General features: G+C 43.7%; 1 protein-coding gene across 3 annotated transcripts in view; it reads right to left on the bottom strand.

Moving 5' to 3' along the window:
- Nucleotides 1-705: 705 nt before the first annotated feature.
- LOC110982359 (MAM and LDL-receptor class A domain-containing protein 1-like) overlaps nucleotides 706-23,080 on the bottom strand; it is a 157,892-nt gene continuing 135,517 nt past the window's right edge. For 2 of the 3 annotated variants that reach the window (XM_087131431.1, XM_087131432.1), the window contains exons 138-162: nucleotides 22,589-22,689; nucleotides 21,933-22,097; nucleotides 21,727-21,817; nucleotides 20,553-20,702; nucleotides 20,095-20,220; nucleotides 19,446-19,564; nucleotides 18,663-18,812; nucleotides 17,745-17,931; nucleotides 17,140-17,274; nucleotides 16,355-16,449; nucleotides 15,416-15,580; nucleotides 14,545-14,674; nucleotides 13,324-13,440; nucleotides 12,425-12,562; nucleotides 11,428-11,699; nucleotides 10,745-10,952; nucleotides 9,955-10,095; nucleotides 8,447-8,544; nucleotides 7,213-7,386; nucleotides 6,631-6,892; nucleotides 5,596-5,655; nucleotides 4,261-4,360; nucleotides 3,809-3,893; nucleotides 3,263-3,307; nucleotides 706-1,856 (exon numbers count right to left, since the gene is read on the bottom strand). In XM_087131431.1, coding sequence (XP_086987557.1) covers nucleotides 1,755-1,856; nucleotides 3,263-3,307; nucleotides 3,809-3,893; nucleotides 4,261-4,360; nucleotides 5,596-5,655; nucleotides 6,631-6,892; nucleotides 7,213-7,386; nucleotides 8,447-8,544; nucleotides 9,955-10,095; nucleotides 10,745-10,952; nucleotides 11,428-11,699; nucleotides 12,425-12,562; nucleotides 13,324-13,440; nucleotides 14,545-14,674; nucleotides 15,416-15,580; nucleotides 16,355-16,449; nucleotides 17,140-17,274; nucleotides 17,745-17,931; nucleotides 18,663-18,812; nucleotides 19,446-19,564; nucleotides 20,095-20,220; nucleotides 20,553-20,702; nucleotides 21,727-21,817; nucleotides 21,933-22,097; nucleotides 22,589-22,689 — 3,416 coding nt within the window. In that variant the 3' untranslated portion in view covers nucleotides 706-1,754. Of the gene's footprint in view, nucleotides 1,857-3,249; nucleotides 3,308-3,808; nucleotides 3,894-4,260; nucleotides 4,361-5,595; nucleotides 5,656-6,630; nucleotides 6,893-7,212; nucleotides 7,387-8,446; nucleotides 8,545-9,954; nucleotides 10,096-10,744; nucleotides 10,953-11,427; nucleotides 11,700-12,424; nucleotides 12,563-13,323; nucleotides 13,441-14,544; nucleotides 14,675-15,415; nucleotides 15,581-16,354; nucleotides 16,450-17,139; nucleotides 17,275-17,744; nucleotides 17,932-18,662; nucleotides 18,813-19,445; nucleotides 19,565-20,094; nucleotides 20,221-20,552; nucleotides 20,703-21,726; nucleotides 21,818-21,932; nucleotides 22,098-22,588; nucleotides 22,690-23,080 lie in introns of all 3 variants that reach the window. The other variant, XM_087131433.1, reaches the window with a different exon arrangement.

Genomic DNA, 23,080 nt, shown 5'->3' with positions numbered 1-23,080 from the left:
AGCAAAACTACACCATTTTAGGTCGCGTAAGAAGTCAGGACTTTATTTGGCGGGGGCAGAATAGAATTTCCATCCCATTATTTATAGGCTCACTTTCAGAAAATTTGGCAAACATTATGCAAATCCACCATCTATTTTCGTCTTATCTTGATTTCTGTTCACTGATTCTATTTACATCCATTTGCCATCCAGATGATGCTTCTAGACCATAGAGGTTTTGGCATAGTAGCCGAGTCAGTTCTTTTCCGGCTCCACTGGGAAACCACCTTTGTGCCGGCATACCCTGTGGACTGATGGCCGGGAACAAAAATGCTGTTGATCTGCAGGATGACAGATGTAAACCCACCATGTCCTCTGATTGGTGGGTCTACGGCCCTGGCGTTATCCGTCCATGGCTGCTCTACTGCTCTACTACGTTCTCATCCACGGGCTCACGACCACGCGGAATTTCACAACTCGTAATTATGTTGGTATATTAATTATGCGGGGATTTCTTCAGGAGTTCCAAGCAGAAGTAAAAATTGCAGATCTTATAAAGCCAAGTAGCGGCGCAACGTTGGGAACTTGATCTGGACGCGCATAGTATAGAACGTAGGGGTGCATTGAGTCGTTGAGAACAATGAGATTCTTTAAAGTCATCATTATCAAATATAAATAATCCATTCTTGTAATACAAACACCAAATTCAATTAAAAAACCTTGCAATTTTGTTTGAAAAAATTATAAGCAATGCAATTGCAGCACTTTATTCTGAAATTATATGAAAAAGCTGCACGAATAGAAAATTGTAGGAAAAGCCATGAATTTGTTGTACTTGCTTTACTTTTGCATATTTTTATATTTCAGTATTTCAGTGAGTTCATTAAAAAGGAAGATCTACTATTTCAAATAACTGAAAATCTCCATAGAACCATAAGATTCAGAAATATGCATGACAATTAAAATTTCAGTTTTGGTTGATCGACGATAAAAATATTTTGATAAAAAATGTAGATTTTAAATTTATACACAAAAATACTGACATTCTTCAGCCACTTTATAATGTACTTAAAAGAAAAAATGCTGCCTTAAAATTACAAATATGAAATATCAGCTTGTTCGTCTTTCAGTTTTTCATACAAATCACATCACATAAAGGCCTACTTGGCCATATTATCCAGCAAAATGCTAAAGTTTTGTTAAGTTATATGGGACTACAATTCCAACCACAATGTAATGCCCCCTACTAGAACTAGCGGTTACAAATGTATTTGGAATACACACAGAAGAGCTTTCATTACAATCACAGAACGTTTTAACACAGTACTAAGATGACTACCCCAACATGTTATTGAAAAATCTAATATGATTCAGATTTTTTGAATATAAAAGTAAATATCCTTTCTAGAGATATAAACAAATAAGTCGCTTCACCTTGGTGAGCTACAGACAATTTTATTTTGGGGGGGGACCTCACCAGTGAAATGAGTTTTTAACAAAATGCAGAGTGTTTTAGGTATAATTGCCATTTTCCACAAAAAAATAGACAAAATACTCATGCATGGGAAATGTTTCTTGCAGTATCCACTGTTAAACACCCTTGCACACCGTTTGAAGAAGCAAACACATAAAATAAAAATGTTCTGTCACGGCTACAAACTGCCATTCCCAAGATATTAGAGAAAATCATCAATATCGTTCTAGATTTTACCCAGTTTCAATAAAAATCAATGGAAAGAATAAATCAGGGAGCAAAGAAACTAATAAGGAATCACTTAACAATCTCGTTCGTTATCCAGGGGTAGTACAGCAGGAGTCTGTCCGTACATTGGGTTGTCAACGGAACTGATCTTGCGTTTTTTGTCCTTCTTTTTTGACTGTGAATAAGGAGCAAATTGTGAGAACAGAGTTCAACAAAAGGGAAAAACAAAAGCAAAACAGGTGATTGAGTAATGTATTTACAATATTATATGTGGCTATGGTGCACACTGAGGACATAGGGCAAAGGAGTGGTTTGAGCAAAAGATAATGAAGTCCTCAGTAACTGGTTCTCGGTTGAAAACCATGAACAGAAATCAAATGTGTTTGTGTCGCACACTGGTGACAAAGGAAACAATATAAAGGAACTGTATGAGTCAACGACAATAAAGTCTTCTGAAAGCAACCTGTCCTCAGTTGTAAACTGTCTGATGACACGGGACAAAAAAGTAATGCCACATAACAGGGTCCTCTGTTAGTAGCCTCTGGTCATTTTGAAAACCTAATAGATCAGATGTGCTGGTAATATATTCTGAGTACACAGGATGTAGAACAATTTAAGACAAGGACAATAAGGGTATGAGGGCAACTTGTGTCCTCAGTTGGTAACTGTGCACAAGTGAAATGTGTTCTGTTAAAAGTGTTCGCTTGATCACAACCATCGACTATAGTCTACCATCTCGTAGGCTGATCGTGCTTAAATTTGGAATTCTAAAAGACTGTGTGATGCCCATTTTTAGAATTTTTTCTACTGGAATTTCAACTAAACACATAATGTCCAAATGTTTCCTGCTATCTGTCCCGCACTGTAACTACACTGGAGATGGGCATTATGGGTGGGAATCTGCATTTAATTTGGAAAACCGTCGAGAAAACGTCCTACCCTTTCCACGGTGTCATTGAAAACTTTAAACACAGCAAACTGTATAGGCCTACAACGTAAATAGTTGACACAAAGTTCCGGTGATGAATTTGTGGTATTCCTTTGAAATGACCGAGCAGTAAAGTGTTCTGAAAATCAGATTACATTTTACAGGCATCATTTGCAATAAAAAATGAATGCCAGATTACGTCAATTTAAACGTCGAATCTCTAAAATTGACAGCTCCATTGAAACGTTTGGGAAAATCTGTAAACGGATTTGGAACTCTTTCGTTTTATCATCCCACCCAGAATGGGCATGATGCGTTTTTGTTAAAACAGACAGGGTGAGACAGAAATTTTAAATCTCCAATTCTTCCAATTCCAAATTATTCCTTTTTTATCCTACTGATTTTACTTTTGATTTGAATTTTGTTTTATAGTTTCACTGTTCTCTTTATGACATCCAAGATGAAATTCGCAAGTGGATCTAGAGAATCAGATGCAATTGTGCTAGTTTATTTGTTAATTAATAAAAAAAACACACATCCTCTCATCAGCGCCAAAAATTGCTTTCACTTTGAATTCAAAATTACATCATGCAAACTAGCGTCAATTCCTAACTAAATCACAAAGAAGGAAAAAACTCACTTCATGGACTTACCCCCTCTCCAGCGAACATGCCTGGGTCGTAACCACTGGCAGTGAACTGGAAAAGACCAAAGTGGATGAAGAAATGAAGAAAAACCGTTGGAGATAAAGGAAATTGAACTGTGATTTTTATTTTGCTTTATTCGTATTCTTTATTTGTGGTCGTAACCACTGGCAGTGAACTGGAAAAGACCAAAGTGGATGAAGAAATGAAGAAACATCGTTGGAGATCAAGGAAATTGAACTGTGATTTTTGTTTTGCTTTATTTGTATTCTTTATTCGTGGTCGTAACCACTGGCAGTGAACTGGAAAAGACCAAAGTGGATGAAGAAATGAAGAAACATCGTTGGAGATAAAGAAATTGAACTGTGATTTTTATTTTGCTTTATTTATTTAGCCGGTGAATAAAACGCAGAGCCTTTTTTTTTTCATCCCTACCTTCTAAGATACCCATTTACACCCATTTCATCTACAGGCAGGGTACCTGGATACATGAATACTCAAAGGGGGGTACCCAGGCGTTCCCCCGCACATGCCCACCCCTAGTGTCAAACTTACATCTGTTAGAGCAGTTTCGCCAAAGCCATCTGCGCCATACGCGGGGTTCTCCAGTCCCGTCTCGGTGGTTAATCCTCCGAAACGTCTGTAGGTAGAGAACAGAGGAGCGAATAAGAAATAAGGAGTATTTGGGTTCGGTTGAGAGTCTTTTCAAGCTACTTTTTACCGCCAAAATATTAAGAAGACCCGGGGTGAGCTTGTGGGTTAGATTTTACGACTCAAACGTAAAAGGGATGTTATCTTTAAGACAAACAAACAGCGACACTGACAGGATTTGCTAGTGACAGGTGTTAAAGGTCAGTGATCTCATCAAAGTAGAAGTCGATGGCGTCCTGTCATCAGACACAATTAACCTTCAGCTTCATTTGATTTGCTTCCAAAAAAGTTCCCCCTTTCAAGATCGTGAATCAGCGACTGCCCCTGACTATGCCAAGCAAATTAAGACGTCTTACTTGGTCTGCTGGACCCGTTTGGAGTACAGGAAGGCGATGATGACCAGGAGAACCAGGATAAAGACGCTGCCGATGACGCTGATTATAATGATGGCAACATCTGCCCAGAGAAATTTGACGCACAAATTTTGGGACTTATGTTTGTCAAGTGCATTTCAAAATTTATTTGGAATTAAATGATAACGATGCTGCTGCTTTGTATGTCCATAAAAGCCAGTCCCCCTAACACTTGATTTCTGGATCCACCCCAATTAGTTTACAAAAGGAGTGGCCGTCCCCCCACTCTTTTGCCATATTGTTCAGGGTCGGACACTGAATGCCTTCGAGATTTTGTGTTGGAAATGAGACGTCTGATGAAATTCTTGTGTATTAATGATCGTATGAAGTTAAATTTGCAGTAGCCTTGTTTGAGAAGTGAAAATTTGCTGATTTCCTCTGAACCTGTAAAACAAATCGTGACATTCTTGCACCCAGGGTTTTTACAAGAATATGAAACCCATAAAGGTGATGCCAGTGCTGAATTCAAGGCCATCTGGATGGTTACTAGCTTGCAAAAGATTTTAAAGCCAGATTCAAGACCTTAACTCTGGTTCACGCAGTAATTTTGTTCTGTCAAATCAATTCACCACCTAAAACCAAACGTGAAGTTGATATTCAGATAGTGTAGAAATCAGCAGAGCATAATTGTGTCAATAAAAATCAGTTTATTATAAGTCAAGAATTGGTACTGGCTTCTGTGGACATTAAATGACCGAATATCACTTTACACATCTTTTACACTTTTGGCTTTATCATGTATGTCATTACTAAGGTCTGTAGCAAAGATATATGTGGGGTATATATCTTAAGGAAACCTCTACTAGAAATATTTTCAACAGTTTATGTTGCACTCTATGCTGGCAACATGCTGTGCGGCGTCTTCATCTAAGACTACTGCATTCGCAAGTATGGAACGCTGGCTACGGCTCTCCACCACGGTGAATGCTTTGATCAAAATTCGAAGCCATAGTCGTAAGAAACAGGATCGGAACATGGCTACCCCTGTCAAGCACCACAGCATGCAATCCCATGTTAACTAAATTGATACACCTGCAGTGCTGGGTGAACATATGTGGGATAGACCCCCCATTCTCGGCAGGTCTTTTAATGGGGTGGAGCTTACTGAATCACTGTACGAATGAATCAGTCTGATGCCTGATGGTCTACCAACTACCCCCCAACCCTGAAAATTAATCCATTGCCGTTGCATAGTGTGTAGAGGATCCTTCCATCCTAGTTGAAATGTTAGTCAGTACCTTGTTGGTCATTTTCCCCTTTTTGCCTTTTTTCACTTACTTGACTGGTCATTTCGTGGACTGGGTGTTTCCTTAGGGGGCACTGTTGATGTTCCATTCCCTGTATGATAGGCAAAAGGGAGAGAAAAAAGATTTGAATGCAAGGTTGAAAGCGTAATTCCTGATTGGCGGGCAAATCCCCCCCCCCGGTTTTTTGCAAGCCATGATTTAACAGGAAAACTTGGACACTGTTAGGGGTGTGAATATAGTCAATGCTGTGCAGCCAACCCTTTGAAACTGCATTCACTGATGTGCAAGAGGAGTTTCCATTTATTGCACGGGCCTCGGGGTGAAAAATTTGCATGGAAGCCAAGGGCTGGTTCATACTTGGGCTGAAAGTGAATGTGGTAACAATTTTGTGGATTCAAATGGAATATAAAGGCTGCAAATTTCCACAAATTGCACACATCTAAACAGACGCAAAGTTTTGCTGCAAGTGTTTTGTGACCTCCAATTCACTTTGTTTCAACTGCAGTCCCTGAATGTACGAAACGGCCTTGACAGTGTCAATCCAGCCCGACTGTTCAATTCACAGACCTTCTGTTGGGGCAGGAGTCTTGCACGGACAAATGCTTTGAACATGAAGCGTGGTAGTCAAGACCCTTTACTGAACCTTTCACGACTGAATTTACAATGGAACGTTAAGATTACATTCTAGTCTGATGTTCACAAAGAAAGACTAGCAGGGCTTCAGCACAGCTGTTCTTTTAAGGCGCGGGCTCATACTCGTTGCGTATTCATTGTGTACGCAGCGCGAGGGTATATTTTAAGGCATCTGCAGTGTGTGAATGAAAGCGCAGTGTGAAATGAAAATACGTGCCCTTGCACGCAGTTTGTGAAAATAATGGATAGTGCGTACGCACCAAATGTATGCGTATTCGGACAAATTAAAAAAAATTTAACTTTCGTTGGATATGCACACGCAGCCGAGACTTGAGAAAACATGAAAGTATGAACGTCAAATGAGGCGTTTACATTACGTGCTGCGTGCGTGCAAACGCAGCATGAACCAGCCCTTAGTCTCGTGTTTGCTTACAGCAGTTCTGCTCGTCTTCTCCGTCACTGCACTGCTCACGGGAGTCGCACACTGCAGAGAGAGGGATGCACTTGTTGTCGGCGCTGCACTTGAACTTGTCCTTACCACAGGTGACCGGCGTCACGCCACTGACAGGCGGTGCACTGGTGGTGGGTGGCTGCAGCAGGCCATCGCCAGAGACCTTACAGGCCGGCGTGAAGCTCACGTCGTCCACGGCGATGTTGCCATCCGGACTGTTGCCGATGGTGGCTTGCAGGCCGATCTGTGCCAATGACAAGGCAATGTGTCTGTTTCGCACATTTGGTGGGGGCACATAGAGGGGGTGGGGGTAACTGACCTCAAGAGGGGAGGATCGAGAGCCGTGCCCTCCCCCCTTATTGTGCCACTGGACACAGAGTAATTGTGTCATACCTCAAGCCACTCATCCCCCACAAAGGATAACTCGGGCCAAGAAATCTTTTATTGAGAGATATGAAAACTTTGTCAGCTGCAGATCTTTGACTCTCTGAACAAAATGGACACACACCACCTTCGTATTCAAACAGAGATCCCCCCCCAAATAAAGTCCCCAAAGTCTGATACCTGGAAGACTCGGTTGCCGTTTGGCACCTGGGCTTCAGCTCGGAGCCACCTGTTCTCCTGGCTACCTGTCATGGACCAAACCACTTCTGCTTTGTAGTTGCTGTCCTTGTATTCACGTTTCAGGACCTTCAGATCCCGAATGCCGGTGCCAAACATAAAGTAGAAGAATCGGATCTAGGCAAAAAAAAAGAAAAGAAACTATCATTATGTATCTTACGAAATAAACTATAACTACTCTCACCTATGTGCTCTGCATTCTTGCATTTTCCACAAGTGACAAAAGTTGCAAACCACGGACCCCTTGTGAACATTCTGACAAAAAGCGGACGGATGAAAATTTGACTTTTTTGCAAGTCTCGGCCTTGTCTCCATCTTCAGCTTCATCTCCAGTGACACAATTTAATGATTGCTGTTAGTGCCAAATGAAAATACTCTAGGATTTGGCCTTGTGTTGGACAATTTCACACGTGCCTGAGTGACATGATGGAGCTTCCCTTGAGCCGTAAGGGCTCAAATCTCGGGACTAAATTCATGGAATTCCTGCATGAAAGCCCAACGAAGCCAAGATTCAAAAGAGCTTCGTTGGCTCTGTACCACTTTAAAGTGGGAAAGTTGGCCTGAGCACAAACTTTAGTACAAGGTTTGAATTCCACACAGAGGCAAAATGACGAATAGGCAGAGAAGAACATGGGGGCGAGGTATCACTCAAGCATGGACGAGGGGATTCGGGTTGGGTTATTTCCTCGCTTTCTATCTCTGTGGTTCGGGTTCGATTCCTTGCCCAGTCTACGGGTGGATTGGGTTTTCAGTCCCTAACTGATTCCATAAGTTTTACCCAGGTTTTCCTCCACCTCCAAAACTGTAACTCCTTCTCTATAAATATTATCAGGCTTGAGGGCTACAGTGCCGAGGGTGCTTTGGAGGAATCCTTTGTGTCGTTACCAAAGTGCGCAAAGACAAAAAGGAAGGGGACCACTCCCTTGCTCCCCACCCCTCCGTCCATTCATTAATCCCCAACCCCCCTTTTGTCCTCCTGCATTCATCCGAGCTTGGCTGATTCCTTCGCCGGCCGGTTTGTCCCAGTCCACCAAAGGTTCTGCTAGAATTGAAACGTCAGGCCTCCAACTTTTTTTCTGATTTATATACACTGTGGCCAGCAAGCAGTCTGCGGCACTTTTTCAATTTCTTTTGCTTGTTTATCCTTTTTGCTCCTGCAATCCACCGATCGTCTCACCTTACAGGTGTCTCCCGCTGCTATTGTGTACTTGTTGCTGACCAGGTTCGCTGTCTTGCCGTAGTTTTCAGGCACAGAGGCGGCGTACAAGTAGGAACCTGCAACGCAACCAACAAGAATAGATGTTAACAAGATGAGACACTCCCAGGTCATGATGTGATATTCCAGTTGGTGGTGGGGAGTTTGTAGTCTGAAGCAGAGGCATGACCTGTACTGTGGTTTTTGAAAGCTCTAAAGATGCGATAAAAATTGGACCTTCAGGTTTTCCTACCATTGAGGAGATTTGTCTTCCTAAGTGGTTGAGTCTTTGTTAATGGGACTCCTGGCCAATGCTAAAATCATTTGCCCATGTTCACCATGTTGCTTACAACATTACAGTAGCAAAACTGGGTACCATGGTTGTTGCGGATCCTTTGAAGAGGAATCGACCTTGCTATAAACTGTCCAATAAACATGATGTATTAAGGGAACAAACCAGAGCCAGCGGCCTGGCTTCGTCATCATAAAAGCCAGGCCTCGTTCAGGTAGAGCAGGGGCCTTGGGGCTTTTTAAATCCCTTGATTTGTCCAAAAAGGTCCTCCACAACCAGCCTCTGCTCTGTCCTGGGCAATCATTCCCTCCGAGTGGATTGACAGCTCCAGTCAGCTTTGATGCAACTTGTCTTCACGCAGAATGGAACTGAACCGTAGCTGCAGACTCACCTAGGGTGGGTGGAACTTACCTCTGGCCAGCCACCGACTAGTGGGCAGGACTTACCTCTGGCCAGCAACAGACTAGTGGGCAGGACTTACCTCTGGCCAGCCACAGACTAAACTGAGGTGAGTGGGACTTAAACGTGACAATTTTTTAAAGGAAGCTTGACTCTTTTGATTAGTAACACCTTTACTGTTACAGGCTGCAGGCCGGAAGTTCTAGGCACATCTTTTTAGCAGTAGGATCAAACCACACCTGTAGCTTCAGTTCACTTTCAATCAGTGTTTGGCCACACAGAAAAATGGAAAAACTGACTGGAGCAGCCATCGAGCATAAGTTTAGCAGAGTTGTAGCATTGTCAGATCAACTGTCCAATTGTAGGGGGCTGACCAAAAACAAGGGAATTCATTTGTTGAGTTTCTTGGAGCAACTCTGTGACTTTACTAGAGACTGTATGGGTAACTATAGATAAAAACTAGAGACTGGGTGATAACATTTAACTAGAGACTGGGTGACTATAGTGACTGACTTGTTAACCCGTTAACGCCGGTAGATGGCGATAGCCGTGGCTTTGTGTGAGGGTTAGTGCATACCACACATACATTCTATTCATCATGCACCTGTGGTTTAAATGTGGGCCTGCTGCTGGACAAGGCTTTGCATACTGGGCATACCACAGCGGGCCAGCAGTTGCAGTCAAAAGAATCCCGGCGTTGAGGGGTAAGGGCTCATGCAACACAGATTCCTGGCTTGGGCAACTTGGGCCAAATCGGGGGTAAGACCAACTTTGGGGTTTGGCTGATGCGTGGCCTTACCAGATCCAGTGTGATCCCCAGTTGGGCCAGTGTTGCTATTTGGGATCTTGCCCCTGGAGATTCTCCATGCAAAGGCGGTCGTGCCCGTTGCTTGTGTCCAATCACAGAGGCCCTTATCGAAGTTACAACGCTTGTAGTCCCCTAGAATTAGTAGCAACAAGGATATCATACACTGTTACTGATATGAAGGTGTCGAGAAATCTTTGCAAAATTGTGGTCGCAGGTACGCAATTGGGACGAATGCCAAAGTCAGGATCAACATCAAGTATTTGGGTTGCTTGAGTCAGCCACAGATCAAAGCTGACTCTATGAAATTGTGACTACACATTGTTGAGATCTTTGTAGGGTATGACAAAAACTTAATTTAGACTTTTCTCTTTTTCCCCAAATTGGTATTTTCGGACTAATTTTTCTTCTTCACAACAGCATGAAAAAGCCTTAAAATTTAACCAAGGGGCAATTCCGTGCTAAAGTGGAGATTCAGTCACATTGTTACCGACCTAATTGTCATAGAAAATTCTTTTAAAAAAAAAATTTTGACACAAAGAAAAAGTAGGACAGCGGAAAAGATACGTGGTGTAATTTACTTTGATTCCATTTTCATCTTTTAGTGAACCTTCTCTTTGTGAATTCTGATTTTGTAATTGGAGGTTGGTCAAAATTGTGAGTTTCCAGTGGAATTGCCAATCACACCTAAGGGAGGCCGTGACGATTCCACAAAGAAATCTGTAACGTTTTAGTGCCCCTCCCCCCCAAAAAAATTGGGTCCTGGATTGGTTTGGGACTTTACCGCATGTAACGGCGGCCTCGTCCGTGAAGTCGCAGCAGTCCTTCTGGAAGTCGCACTCTGCCGTCTCTGGGTAGCAGTGTCCCGACTTACACTGCTTCATGCCGGGGCAGGTCTTTGGGATCTGGTAGGCGCAGTTGATGAAGCGGAGCTCGTCCAGGGCAATGCCCGCATTTGCGCTGGCTGTCTGGTCTTGGACTTCTACCAGGATCTGCAAGGTAAAACCAACACGTTGACTGGTCTTGTAGTTGAGTGCTTTGCTGGTACTTCACAAGTACCTCACAAATACTTCACTAACTGTTTCACAGGTGTTTAACTTATTTTTCACCTATACACAAGTACTTCACTAATACTTCAAAAACTTCAATTTCAATCAGCCATTTATTTAATTTAAGGAAATCATTTTTCTTAATCTGTGGCAAATTACGGCAAATGACGGCAACTCTCTCCCATTCTGATTTGAGTCTGGTTTTTATTTTGATTTTAATTTTTGCTGCTTTTAAAATCTCTTTGTGTTCAATTGTTTGCTTGTTTGTTTGAAAAGCTCAACTCTTTGTTTACTTGTCTGTGGTTTCATTGTTTTAAAAGCTATTCTCTTTTGTCTGTTTGTGGTTTGACTGTTTTAAAAGCTCATCTCGTTTGTTTGTTGGTTTGCTGTTTGATTGTTCTAAAAGATCATCTCTGACCTGGAAAGCATTCAAGCAGCTGGGCACCATCGCCTCCAGGTTGTCCCACTTGTTATAGGGCCCAATGTCATCCGACATCTTGGCCAGGAGCAGGGTGGTGCCATCCTCCATCCGGTAGGAGATGGTCAGGTCGCCGAACTTGTCGCCGAAGAGGTGGTAGTAGAGGCTGAAGGTGCAGCCAGTGCTGGGCGTGTGGAATGTTGGGGAGGCAAGCTGGGCCTTGTGGGTGTTCTGAGAGGCCGAGCCCGTGGTGTACAGGTAGACGCCAGGTGCTGCACAGGGGACAAAAAGGGGACACGTTTCCCAGGTTAAAGGTCATCTGTGCTCCACTCATCAGGCTTTAGCAGAGCAAAGTCAGTCTGCTCCGAGCGGGAACAAGTAAGGGCATGTGCTTAAACAGCAAAGGCAGTTCTTCGGTGGGAACTCGTCAAGTGGGCGCACTGGTTCACATGCATATAGAACGTTCAGAACTGCGCACAGCATTAAGGGGAAAAAATATCATTTACTGTGCAGTTGTGACATGGCAATCAGACACAGCTTTGTAAATCCTCATGTACACTCTTTCACCATATTTTGCAACTTCCCGCTCTTTTTGTCACCAAGTGAAATGCCACGTTCATGCGAACATGTCTAAATATCATCGTATTGCATCAATCCAACAACTAACTTTGAAGCCAGGTAGCTGTATAGGGTGCAGTGTAGTTATTGATGTTGACACACGTGAAGTGGAAATAGATCTTGTGGGGGATAAACGTTTGGGGGTGCACCGTATTGTGTATCACTTATTTTGGCAGTGATGTGGTTGAGTCGATCACAAGTTTGCATAGGCCCGTCATATGTCTATCGTCAAGCCATCCAGTCTTACAGTAAAGTCAAACCCCTTAGATATGGATCTTGACAGAGGCATCATATATCACCCTTGTAAAGTGAGAAGTGATTTATTCATGGCTGGACTTGAGACAGACAATGATGATGAAATGATAAAGGACCAACTCACCCGTGTCTGGGTCACCAGTGAAGTCGTTGGCGGGACCCTTGAAGTCATCCGGGGTTTTGCCCGAGCGCATGGACAGCTTGAAGTCGCCCACCTGCCGCCACTCGCAAAGGGTCTTGTCTTCAAACGTGCACCAGGATGCTGAAAAGACAAGGACAATATTTTGGGAGTTGACCTCTGACATTCGACCTTAACAAACTACCCTTTGCGTGCACAGACTTCTTGCTTTTTACACACCAACAGTAACTCAGTAAATGTGCCGAAGTGATGTCAGGGTTTGAGTTTGATTTCGATTTTTTTTAAAGCAGGGACAGGGACATCTTTATTGAAATAAATGTGAGCAACAGTCGAGAAAGAATTTTAAAGGATGGAATCAATTGTTATATTCTCTCATGAATTTATTCTCCATCAGTGCATATTACTTGATCGTCCAGCTATCGCAGACAACATGGCTCTAGTTTCCTCATGATGACTAAAAGGCAATATTGGTCAACTCAACTGTGCAAGAGATCGTTACAAAAAACTGCAAATTCGTAAATCAAAATATTCACTGCAATCATGTCTCTAAGATCTAGCCTTCAAGACGCATTGAAAAGAGTTCCTTGGGACAAATGATGGAACGTTATTAAACAAATCGTGGTGTTCAACCAAAGCAGGCCAAGTGATCTAATATGTTATCGTCTGATATAAACTGCTAAACTCGTGAGACTTCAATTGCAGTTTCTCCAAGCTGTGCACAGCAAGTTTTGAATAGACAGATGGACAAATCTTTATTGATGTTTGTAGTTCAACCAGGGTATGAGTTTACACAGCAACTGGATCACGGCTCGAAGATTCTGGTAAGCATTTGATCCATCTGAAGCCAACTTTTGTTTCTCTACGAAAGCCTTCCAGGAACTTACGGCATAGCCTTTCGTCAGAGCTGTCCGGACAGTCCGGTTTGAAGTCGCAATACAGGGCCTGGTCAATGCAGCTCCCGTCGCTGCAGCGGAACTGTGACGTGCCGCAATCTGGGTGAGCTGTGGACGAAAACGGGCAAAGAAATGATGAGCTGGTGTTCCTTCTTGATTAGTGGAGAGACAGGTTTGTGTCCGCAGTGTGCTTGGGCCATTACTGCCGGGGGCAGATCCGGAGCGGTGGGGATGGGGGCACATTCCCCTGTTTCCACCAAAAAATAAAAAAAGAACAAGGAGGGAGAAGAAAAAAAGGGGCCATACCGCCTGATTGCACCACAGAGCGCCGAGAATCCAATCCAATCCTAGAATCCCTTACTAGTGAGCCCAGGAGCCCACGTCGTATGTGCGTTGTGCTACACGCTCCCTGGCATAGTTCATGTCCCCTTTTGGAAAATAATGGATCACGCCCCCTCTCTGGAAAATCCTGGATCCGCCCCTGACTGCACTTTCTTGTTAGGAAAGACAAGAATGAGTTGTGCGCCAAATATTTGTCCCTGTGAATTTCTTTTGGGGGGGTCATCACAATGTCTGTTTCAACATGTGTGCTCTCCCTACAACTAGGTAGTATGCACGTTCCTGTAATATACTTTCTGCTGTAGACAAACCACATACACTTACAACTGAGGACTAACAACTGAGGACTGAGGACATGCATAGTTTCCTTTGTGTTACTCTTTGTTTCCTTTGTGCTTTGTCCAACGTAGCAAAGACATGCACAATAGAAAATCCGCAGCCCCTCTCCCATGTAATATAGTTGAACTCAACGATGTGTCCGTGTGTGTTGTCGGATTTTTCTAACATTGGCAGCAATGTCAGAGTAAATTAGGGTAACAAACGAACAGAAATGGCAGAGAAATTGAACCAAGAAGATTTTACAAGAAGAATCCAATTACGGAAAATTTGGAAAGTGGGAGCGGGAAAGTTGGGACGACTTCCTAAAATCAAAGTACCCCTAAACGTGAACACAGCTGAAGTTCATCTCCATCGCTGACAGTTTCGGTCGCCAATTTCAGTGATCTGAAAACATTTGCTCTGGAAGTACCAATTTAAGTTCCCTCTGTTTTATTTGTCCAAATAGTTGGGGGGTGGGGGCTCAAATCCCCACCCGCTCTTCATCTTTCAACTGCCCCTAGTAGCTGCGCTATACGCTGCTTGGCCAAAACTCACAGGTCGGCTTGATGTGGTTGGGCAGAGTCTGGTCTGTGTCAACCTGGCATGCCTTGGTGAAGGAGATGTCGTCGATGGCAATGTTCTCGCCGGGTGGAATGGCGCTGGACGTGACTGCCTCAATCACAAGCTGTCAATCAAAGACAAAATAAAATGAGGAAACGATTCCAACAAAGAAGAGAAATCCCAGCACTGTGCCATTAAGGATGTTGTCTCAAGTTGGACCGTTTAATTTAAAAGTGCATGGTGTTAAGTAGTGGTGCGTATCCAGCATTTATCTGTGATTGTTCTTGGTCAACGAATACAGTAATTTCACACCGAGGTGTAAACAACAAAATGGCGTCTCATGTGGCTGTGCAGTTTCTACTGAAAACTGAGATGTTCATCAAAAATTGAGATGTTGGTATTTTTGAATTCAGCAGAAAGAGAACTTGCTAATGGTGTAAAACTTAAGGTAACCGTAGGGTGACAAGGTGGCTTTATTCTGGCAGCTTTGCAACTTTGTGTTTGACATAGTTTTAACATTTATGACCAGGCACATATAGTTATCACCAAAATTGATGCAAAAGAGACATTTTTGACAGCTAATCCTGCTCAAAATCTGAATTCAAACAGAAGGGATTCTCTCTAAATATTACAAAACCACAACCGACCCCTCCCCCTTCAATTTCTGACTTTGAACCATCATAATAGGAAATACAGGAGTGTGACTGGAAGCTTGTTTTGTCATCAGGACGGGCCACGTATAAACGTTGCTATTAAGCAAAGTTGAGTCTCACGGTTCTACACAGAATTTTCACTCATAAGGCTTGTGTTTTCCTGGACTGGTCAGTGATACCATAGGCCCACCAGGGTGCACTCGGACACCCACCTGGAACCTGGCCCCGATGGTGATCTTCTGCTCAGCACGCTGCCAGCCGTCAATCTTGCTGCCTTCCAGCTTGAGCAGGGACTCCGGCGCATCGATGATGGAGTAGCGCGTGCTGACCTCCAGCTTGTTGACGCCGATGCCATACATTCGGTACCAGAACCGCACCTGTGGGTGAAGAGATGGAGAGAGTGAGACAGAAAAACATCATCGTTCAGTAATTTGTAGCTGAGTTGTGATCAGGTCATCACAAGTCCCTCAGAATTCCATTACAGCAGGGTCATCGTAAGCCGATCACCAATCGCCACGAGTGTGTCACAGATCAGTGTAAATCAATGTCTACTATCATCACAAACCAATCACAACTTGACAAGTTAATAATTGGGTAGATAAGCAAGTAATAACAAAGTGATCACAGTGTCAGCTGGGCTTTTGTAAGTTGATCACAAATTACCACGAGCATGTCACAGATCAGCTTAAACTATTATTAGTCATCACAAATCAATCATAAGTCAAAGCTGGTCATCAAGAGATACCAAAAGGCAACTACAAGGTAGCACAGGTAATCACATGTTATCACAAGTGATCAAAAGTCAATCACAAGTCAAACATAGATTTCACAAGTCAGTCATAAGTCTCATTTATGTTCAAGGACGGATTCGCACTGGGGAGATGTTAAGGATTTTTGCCGTGCTCGACGTGTATACTCAGTGTTTGCCCTGAAGGCTTGTTAAAAAACCACAAGCAGGTTTTCACAAGGTAATCACAAATCAAAACTAGTTTTCACAAGCCAATTACAGAAAATCACAAGTGATCAAAAGTTGATCACATGTCATAACCTGTCATCCCCTGTCCGAAAAACTTGTCATCACAAGTCATTTCTATTCGATGCTCTCCAAGGATGGACCCAGTAACTTGAAAGAGCAAGATAGTTCCACTCACCACACAGGATCCATCCAGGGGTGGCATTTTGAAGATGACACTGTTGAGATCGGCCCGGTTACCCTCGGTCTTGTCGGCCAGGTACAGAAAGCTCCCTGGAAAACATATTGATAGAGTGTGGGATTTAATTAATAGCTCCAAATTAAGAACCCATCAGGTGGTTACAGTAGCTGTAATGTACTCCAAAAAGAGGATATCTGTGGTCCCCACACTGGATGTAACAACCTGGGTGCTATGCAGTTTCAGGCCATGTTACCTGCTCTCTGGTTACAATAAAATGGGCAACAGCCTGGGTGCTATGGCACCTGGTACCCAGAATTAGGCCACCTACAGTACCCAATGTCTGGTTACAATAATATGGGTATGAAACATCGAAGGTGTTATGTTACCTAGTACGACATAACAGGCCATCTGCGTATAACATCAATGTACAATAAATTCAGTGGCAACTCAGGTACTATGAATAGTACCCAGTACTTAGTATTAAGTCATCTATTTGGCTGAATCCCTGGCTACAATAAATTGGGTAACAGAATCAAGTAACCTGTTAAGACCATCTAGGCATCTGGCACCTAATAGGTACTAAGGTGACAACCTGAATGCTTTAGGCCACACCCTGTAGTACCCAATGTCTGAGTTTATACAGTTGTCCATGATAGGCAATTGACTACACATGCCTAAGTGTAATAATTTGCAGGCAGGCGACTCCAATATCTCAAGCATATGAACAATTGGTTTTCATGCCGTAGAACTTTGCACTAGGTCCTATGCCGTGGGTGCCTTACCGAAGAGTGTGTTTGTGGTGTGATCGTAGAAGCCGACTTGAGTGCCCTGGTCTAACATCCAGTCTGTGTCGTCTGTGCTGGATTGGTTGTAGTTGCACATGCCGTTCTCGAAGTCACACCGCTCAACAAAGTCATCTGAAGGGGGCAATATCAAAACATATATTATTGTATTGACTGGTCAGTAGGTCACTAGTTTACATCTGTTGCCCCCACAACAGGTCAATATCTAGCTATGTGACCTGATCCGACAAAATGAGTCTTATGGCAATTTCTTTGATAGTTGTGCAGCATGTGACAGAAGAAATGAACTGAGCTGTTTTGATGTCTGACATCATGTTGAAAATGGACGTCAGGGAGGGTGGAAAATGTTAAGGGTTGAAATTTTGTGCAAGACTCTCTGAAACTCAAATGTGGCTGTGGTGTTGTGCAGCTTGTTTTGTTAGGTTGGGTCACATATATGAATTTTGATCAGTTATAAGGTCACTAATGCATGTATATAAATACATACATGCCCCTTGAGATTCTGTTAGCAACATGCAATGGAGTACACTATACGAGTGTTGCCAGAAATTGTTTTTCCCTATGTCAGGTAGTTGGTCACTTACCGCAGTTGTCTTCGTCGAAGGAGTTGCCGCAGTCATCCGAGTAGTCGCACATCCTGGCCTCAGGGACGCAGACGTCGTTGCCGCACTGGACCTCACACGGCCAGTCCTGGTCCAGGTCGCAGTTCTCGAAGGTGATGTCGTCGATGGACACTTCATCGTTCAAAGTTACGGATGCCTCTATTTGCAACTGGAGGGAGAGAGAAAACACGGTCAGCACTCTCAGACTCTCCAATGGGTTGCTGTTGTATCTCCCGATAAGGGAATTTGAGCAAGGCTGTGCTCATGGAGACAAAAAAATCCCCCACGAGCCCCGAGCCGGACCAAGAGAGGGCGCAATTTTCCTAGCAACGGTGGCTCCTTTGGTGGGAAATGCACCTCGCCGGTTCGCAAATGACTGCGTCACGTACAGCCGCATGGCGGCCAACAAAATGAACACTCCCCACCAGCATGGATCTTTCCAACTAATGAGGGGGTGCTTCTGCTCAAGGCTGATGTAACTGTGCCACTCAGTGATTTCTGTCACTTTCAGAGGCTTCATTTTCAGAGTAATACTCTATTCAACCATTTCTGAACTTGAAGAGACCAGTTACTTGAGGATCTCCAAAGTTTTGAGATTTTGCATGCGGTTTATGTAAGTGTAATTTACAGTTAATTTCCAGCTGGAAAGCTAAGAGTTGGTAAACTTCACTAATCCTTCACCAGCTGCCAGCAACAAGGCTTAAAATGCTGCTCCACAAAAAAAAAGGTCTCAGTTTTCTTGCTTGATTTTACTGAGCAACAAATTTTTAAAGGTCAGGCTGGAAAGTCTTTACCACCGCGATTCCATGCACGATACATATACCTTGAAGGATTTCCTCTCCAATGAGCGTGTGTATATAATGTATAAAGCTACTGGACGGGCTGTGATAAATAGCTGACCTTGAAGGCGGTCTTGCGTCGGCCGATGGTGATGACTGCCTCTGTCCAAGTGGTGATTGACTCGTTCTTCGGGAGCCACCACAGGTCGGCATTGTCATTTGGATCGGCGGCGTCCAGCACCCGGATGACCATCTTTCCTAGGGACTGCGACTGGAGAAGAGATTTTATTTGAATAGGTCAGAAGATGAACTTGTATCGAGGGTGGCACAAATACAGCATGCTTTGTGGGCAAGTAGTGAGAATACTGGTCTCGAGGTGTAGGTCAGCTTGAAAACCATGTGACATGAAACGGAGGGAGGTAGTCAAGCTGACCTACACCTGAGGGCCAGTAATTCCCACCACTTCCCAGGGAAAAAGCATGCTGTAAATTTGTTTAACAACACCTCACAAACTTATTGATGAGCAAATTTGACAAAATGACAAATTTAAGGCCAACGTACAACGCAGCATTCCGTGTGTCTGGCAAGGATTACAATAGATTGGTTCTTTTACGATTACATGCCACGGACTACATGTACATGTCTACCAGGGCGATTCCAGAGGGGATTTTTGGTGCTACGAGATAAAAATTACCGCATGGCAGTGAGTTGGATACTCACCGGTGCGGGATGACATAACCTGTGCGCGTATAAGTTCTACTTCTTGGACGCGTGGTGAAATCGGCCGATCGCGTGGTGAAATCAGCCGATCGCATGGTGAAATCAGCCGACAATGCATTACAGTTTGCTCCTGAATATTTACGAGGTGTAGTAATAAATCCCTGAAACACAGCAAAGCACTTACAGAATAGACGAACCAGAACTTCATGGTGCAGAGCACGCTGCAGGGTTGGAGAAGGGGACTCTCCACAATGGCCGGAGAATTAAACAGGCCAAAGCCCAGGTCAGCCTTTAAGGTGTAGCCTGGCCAATGGTAGGAATGGAAAACACAATTACATAAATGCCTGATGAAGGGTAGGAAAAAAGTCAAAGGGAAGAAGGGATTGACCTTGAGTCGACTTCAGACTGGACAAACAATGACCACATGGCCAGATGCAAATATCTTGTCCAGGTGAAATAATTTCATCTCCTACTGTGCCAAAGAGAACAACCAGAAAAGAACAGAAAGAAAGCCCAGCCCTATTGGTCTTTTTTGAGAGCCCAAGAAACAAGCTAAAACAAGAACTGTAAAAGCTAACACCCCAAGAATTAAATAACCAAAAAGCAAGACCCAAAACCTTAAAAAAAATCAAACCCCAAAGGAAAACAAAACCAAAACAAAGACAAAAACTCAAAACCCTCAAACCAAAACCTCCATACCCGAAATCCCAAAACCGAAAAGCAAAGCCAAAATACGCTGAAACCCTAAAACATGGAACCGGATCAGACTGGACTGGAAATCAAACGGCCCACACCTGACCTATTAAATTTTGATTTTTTCCTCTGAAACCTACCACTTCCTGAGGTGTGATCCTGACTGGGCGTTTCGCTTGAGGTTGGCCGGTGTCGGTGCCAGGCAAACTCTCCCGTGCTCACATCGGTGTAGCCGCAAATCTTGTAGTCCTCAAAGTCACAAGGACCTGCCGTGAAAAAAAAATTAAATCAAGGAAAAAACATGACAGATGCTCCTGATTTGACAGAAACAATATTCACAAAGGTGCTAAGCGGAATAGCTACATACAGGTAAAACTGGGTGGACGACCAGCAAAAGCAGCATGCAGCTCACTGCGTCTTGGCTAACAAACTTATATTTTGGCTTAAAACCAACTTAGCAAACTTTTGACAGCTTAAAAAAATTGTTTCTGGTCTCAAAAGACTTGATACCCATCCCCTGTTTTGAGGTTTTCCCAGTGACTTCAACTAACAAACCCCACCCCGGGGTAGTACCGTGACTGAGGCAAGACTCACATACCACAGTTCTGCTCGTCATCGCCGCTGGGGCAGTCGGAGACCCAGTCGCAGATCTGCGTGGTGTTGATGCAGTCGTTGGACGTGGTGCACTGCCACTTGCCTTCGCCGCAGGGGCTGACCGTGGGCTTGTATGGCACAGATGGGAAATCATCTGCAGAAATTCATGGGATGGTAAGTAAAAGAAAAAAGGGGTTATTATCAGGATAATTACTAGCGAAGTATAGGATTGTAGATGACCTAGTTTGAGATGGCCAGAATCATTTTCCCATTACGGAATGCAAGATTTTCTCCTTGGGTGTTCCGTTTTCCTTTCAGGTGATGCCACCTGATGGTTTCCTTTATCTGTTACTCTTTCTTCTCCTGATAACCCTGACCCCCAAAATGCCTTTTAAACCTGTTTTATTGAAGCGGGGGAAAACCTTGTTTAGACCTGACTTTACAATAGGTTCACAGAACCTGCATTGTGGGGCCTTTTTTTGTTTATTGGGAGGAACCTTTACGCGTTTAAATGAAAAAAGTTCCAAATCCGTTTACAGATTTTCCCCAAAGTAAACAAAAAAGCTTATTTTAATAGAGGTTTGACATTTCGATTGATGCAGTTTTCACTGTAAACGACGCCTGTGGAAGGTAATCTGATTTTCAGAACACTTTACCGCTCGGTTATATCAAAGGAATACCATGAATTCATCAGTGGAACTTTGTGTCAACTATTTAAATTGCGTGCAGTTTGTTGAGTTTAAGTTTTCAATGACACTGTGGTAAGGGCAGGATGTTTACTTGTTTAACGGTATGGGAAAGTTTTCTGAATGGTTTTTGAATTAAATGTCAATTTCCACCCTTAGGTTTGTTCTCAGCTAGTCCACACAAAGATGGCAAGGTCAACACACCACAAGTCCTTCGCAAGTTCATCCGGTCGAAAGTCAACTTGTCTGTGTATCAGCACCGCCCGACCTGATTCTTTGGACAGGAGTAGTGGAATGGACGTGCAGTGGACTCAACCGCGATACTGCTCTGTGGTACAAAGCAGGCGAGGCATGCAAGGACGCATTTAATACGTAAACCCAGCCAACGCTCTGGAATGGTCTTTCCATGAGACATACGCAGGCTGGAATGCCTTGAGTATCGGTAATTTGTTTGTGGAGCCCTGCCCCTGGTTCTTTCTTATGTGCACTCACCTGTCAAGCGCTTGCAGTCCGGTGTGAAGGAGGTGTCGTCCACGGCAATGTCCCCGAGTGGACCATCCCCGGCCATACCTTCCAAGATAACCTAACATGGGATGACCATAAAAAATCAAGAGATGAAAAGAACAAGTGTTGACATTCCATTATGAAATTCATAGCGTCAGATTTCAAATTTCCCGAAACCCTTGGACTTTTTATACCTGGAACGGTTTGTCCGAGTCGAACTTGATGTCCACTCGCTCCCAGAAGTCGCCCGAGTGACCGCTGCGGGAGTACAGGGTGGTCTCCACGCCAAAGGTCTCTGTCCACGTCTTGATGCGGACGGTGCCCAGGTCTGAGCCGTACATGTAGAACCAGAGGCGGAGCTAAGGGGGGGGGGAAACAGCAATAGGAATGAATTGTATTGGGTCGGTTGCTCCGAAAAGGTTTCATGCTTGAGACTTTTAACTTGCAAAGTCTGGGCCAACTCTCCGGCCAAACTATGTACAGACTGATTTAGTTGACCAACCAGCAAGCTGGCTAGCCAGGGCCTACAGATGAGTCAAAGCGAGGCCAAGTGACCAGACAAACAATGAAACTCAATGATCAGCTGACACTCCAATGTTAAAAAGGTGACCAGCCTAGACTAACTGACCAAGTGTGAAGCCCGGCCAACTGACCTGCCAAGCAATCAACTGATTGTATTAGCAAACCAATCAAGGAGCTGGTCAGTAAGGGCTACCACTGAGGCAGTGTGAGGCCAACTGACCATTCCAACACCCAACACAAAGCTAGATTAGCCAAGGCAGACAACGTAGCCCCAGGCTGACTAATAAGCTGACCAGCTAGCAAACCAGCCGCCCAGCAACTTTCCTACCTGGCAGTCGTCGCCGGACTGGATGGCTTGCAGTGGGGGAGATGCCAAGCGTGCCCGATCTTTGTAATTGGCAGAGCTGGAGTCGATGTAGATATAGCTTCCTTAAAAAAAAAAACAGACCAGAAAATATGTCACAAATAGCAGCAGCACCAACTACTCCTTTCCAATATTTCCAAAGCAGGATGAAGAGTTACAAGTTTTATCTGGCGAATGATAGCAATATATACGTGAACAATGCACATGCAATGCACTTTTGTTGCTCGTAACTATCATGGGTTTCTGCAGAAATATTGTTTTTACTTTGGATCAGTTTGAAGTATGCAAAAAATTCAGAGGAAGAGAAGAATTTCCAAACATAACCACCATGACCTACTTCGGCCTGATTTTGGAATGGCGGTCACATTGTAAAAAAACCTATTCATTGTCTTACATAAAGTAGGTGTTGTTCTCTAACTAAGAAATACAGAAAAAAGAGACTATCAAACTATTTGT

Source organism: Acanthaster planci, linkage group LG21, assembly GCF_054643075.1.
Source record: "Acanthaster planci isolate LZ-2023a linkage group LG21, COTS_SCS, whole genome shotgun sequence".
Taxonomy (NCBI): domain Eukaryota; kingdom Metazoa; phylum Echinodermata; class Asteroidea; order Valvatida; family Acanthasteridae; genus Acanthaster; species Acanthaster planci.
The sequence above is the reverse complement of the archived record's forward strand: the minus strand, read 5'-3'. Positions and strand labels throughout refer to the sequence as shown.